The sequence below is a fragment of the Myotis brandtii genome, unplaced genomic scaffold (genome assembly GCF_000412655.1).
Source record: "Myotis brandtii unplaced genomic scaffold, ASM41265v1 scaffold959, whole genome shotgun sequence".
Taxonomy (NCBI): domain Eukaryota; kingdom Metazoa; phylum Chordata; class Mammalia; order Chiroptera; family Vespertilionidae; genus Myotis; species Myotis brandtii.
Window position 1 is genome coordinate 158,301 of NW_005371966.1, and position 1,663 is coordinate 159,963.

The window sequence follows — 1,663 nt, forward strand, 5'->3', positions numbered from 1 at the left end:
GGTGTTCTGGCACTGCACGCTGCTGCTGTTGAAGCGCACAGCAGGCACACGCTGCTGCCGCCCCTGGACCCGGACCACGCACTCGTAGTTCTTCTGGCCTGACTGCGGCTGCGGCAGGTTCTTGGCCCGCAGGGTAAGGGGTTGCATGACACCCACTGGGATCAGGAGGTCCCCGCTGGGCAGGATCTCAGGGCAGCCCTTGGGGAGGATGGAGAACGCCCATCAGCCACACACCAACTGCTGCCATCCTGGCCCAGCAGGGCGCCAGCCCCGCATTGAGGAGGCTCCAAGGAACCGAGAATCAAAGGCAGAGAAGCCAGAGGCCAGCCCACACGGAGCCCAGCCCCCTCGCGCGCGGCACCCGCCTCACCTCGGGGCTGTGGACCCTGCCCTCCTGGAAGGAGCACTCGTGGGGGTGGCTGGTACACACGTGGCGGTACTTACACCAGTGGCAGGGGTAAGGGCTGCCAACGCAGGACATGCACCTGGTGGGGGTGGGGAAGGCTTCAGAAACAGAGAAGGCCAGGCTGCCCCCTCGCCACCCCTCCTAGGGGACATAGGGGGAACCGAAGGAAGAAGGCACCAGGGCACATCTGAGGCCTGCACAACGCAGCAAGGGATGAAGTGACGTGGGGGCAGAGGTCAGCAAGGCCAGTACTCACGACTGATGGAAGCTGCAGTTGTAAAAGACAAAGTCGGTCCCGGCGAACCGCACACCTGTCTCCTTGGAGAGCAGCTGCAGCCGCACAGTGCGCGTGGCCCCTGCAGCAAGCCCAAGGATGGCCGTGAGCCAGCTGGGGACAGACAGTGCCCCGTCCCGAGCAGCCCAGCCACTGACCATGTCCCCTGGTGAGAGCCCGGAGCTCCTGGAGAGAGGGCGAGGGGCAGCGCAACTCCCCGGAGGGCAGCAGGACGGCCTCGTTCTCCGCCACCTCCTCGAAGGCACAGCTCACGCCTGCGCTGAGGTCTGGCACATTACGTATGGCCACAGTCAGCTGCGGAAGGCAGGGGACTCAGCAGGGTGCACCCCTCAACACGCACCTGCATTGGCCCCCACGCCCCACCCCACTCACTCGCCACTCCACTTACCTGCACCCCGGGCGATGTCACTGACACGTTGTTGGGCCGGACCCGCACCTGGACACACTTGCTCAGCTCTTCCGCAAAGCCATACGGGGCTGAGGCGCCCGGACAGGCCCCTTCTCGACAGCATCTGTGTGGGGTCAGCCACAGCCCATCCCGCATCTGCCCTGGGAGGGCTCTGTCCAAGGCTCACTGGGAGCCTGGGGGAAAAGGGGACAGCTGGCCCCAGCCCACAGCGCCTTGGCCCATGGGGTCCTAGTGACGTCACTTGGGGCGGAGATTCTGCTCATTAGCTGGAGAAAGTGGAAGGGGAGGGAGGGGGAGGCCACAAGGGCCTGGCTGGGAGATGTGAACATGTGGGCAAGGGCAGGTACCACCCTCCCCAACCAACATGCCTGGTGGCTTCTCCCAGGAACAGAGCCTCCCTGAGCCATCGTCACCACCCAGCCCCACGCCGCCTCCCTCACCTGTGCTGCAGCACACACCAGCCACAGTGCGGGTCCCTGGAGCCCAGGCAGGCCGCGCAGCTCGAGTACTGCTCACACGTCTCCACTGGGAGCTGGCTCACCTGGGGACACCT

General features: G+C 65.5%; 1 protein-coding gene across 1 annotated transcript in view; it reads right to left on the reverse strand.

The window, feature by feature from the left end:
* Window positions 1-1,663, reverse strand: part of PLXNA3 (plexin A3) — a 14,837-nt gene that overhangs the window by 8,838 nt on the left and 4,336 nt on the right. Inside the window, exons 5-10 of the mRNA XM_014533241.1 lie at window positions 1,551-1,651; window positions 1,090-1,213; window positions 839-995; window positions 663-762; window positions 371-485; window positions 3-198 (exon numbers count right to left, since the gene is read on the reverse strand). Of these exons, the coding sequence (XP_014388727.1) occupies window positions 3-198; window positions 371-485; window positions 663-762; window positions 839-995; window positions 1,090-1,213; window positions 1,551-1,651 (793 nt within the window). The remainder of the gene's footprint in view (window positions 1-2; window positions 199-370; window positions 486-662; window positions 763-838; window positions 996-1,089; window positions 1,214-1,550; window positions 1,652-1,663) is intronic.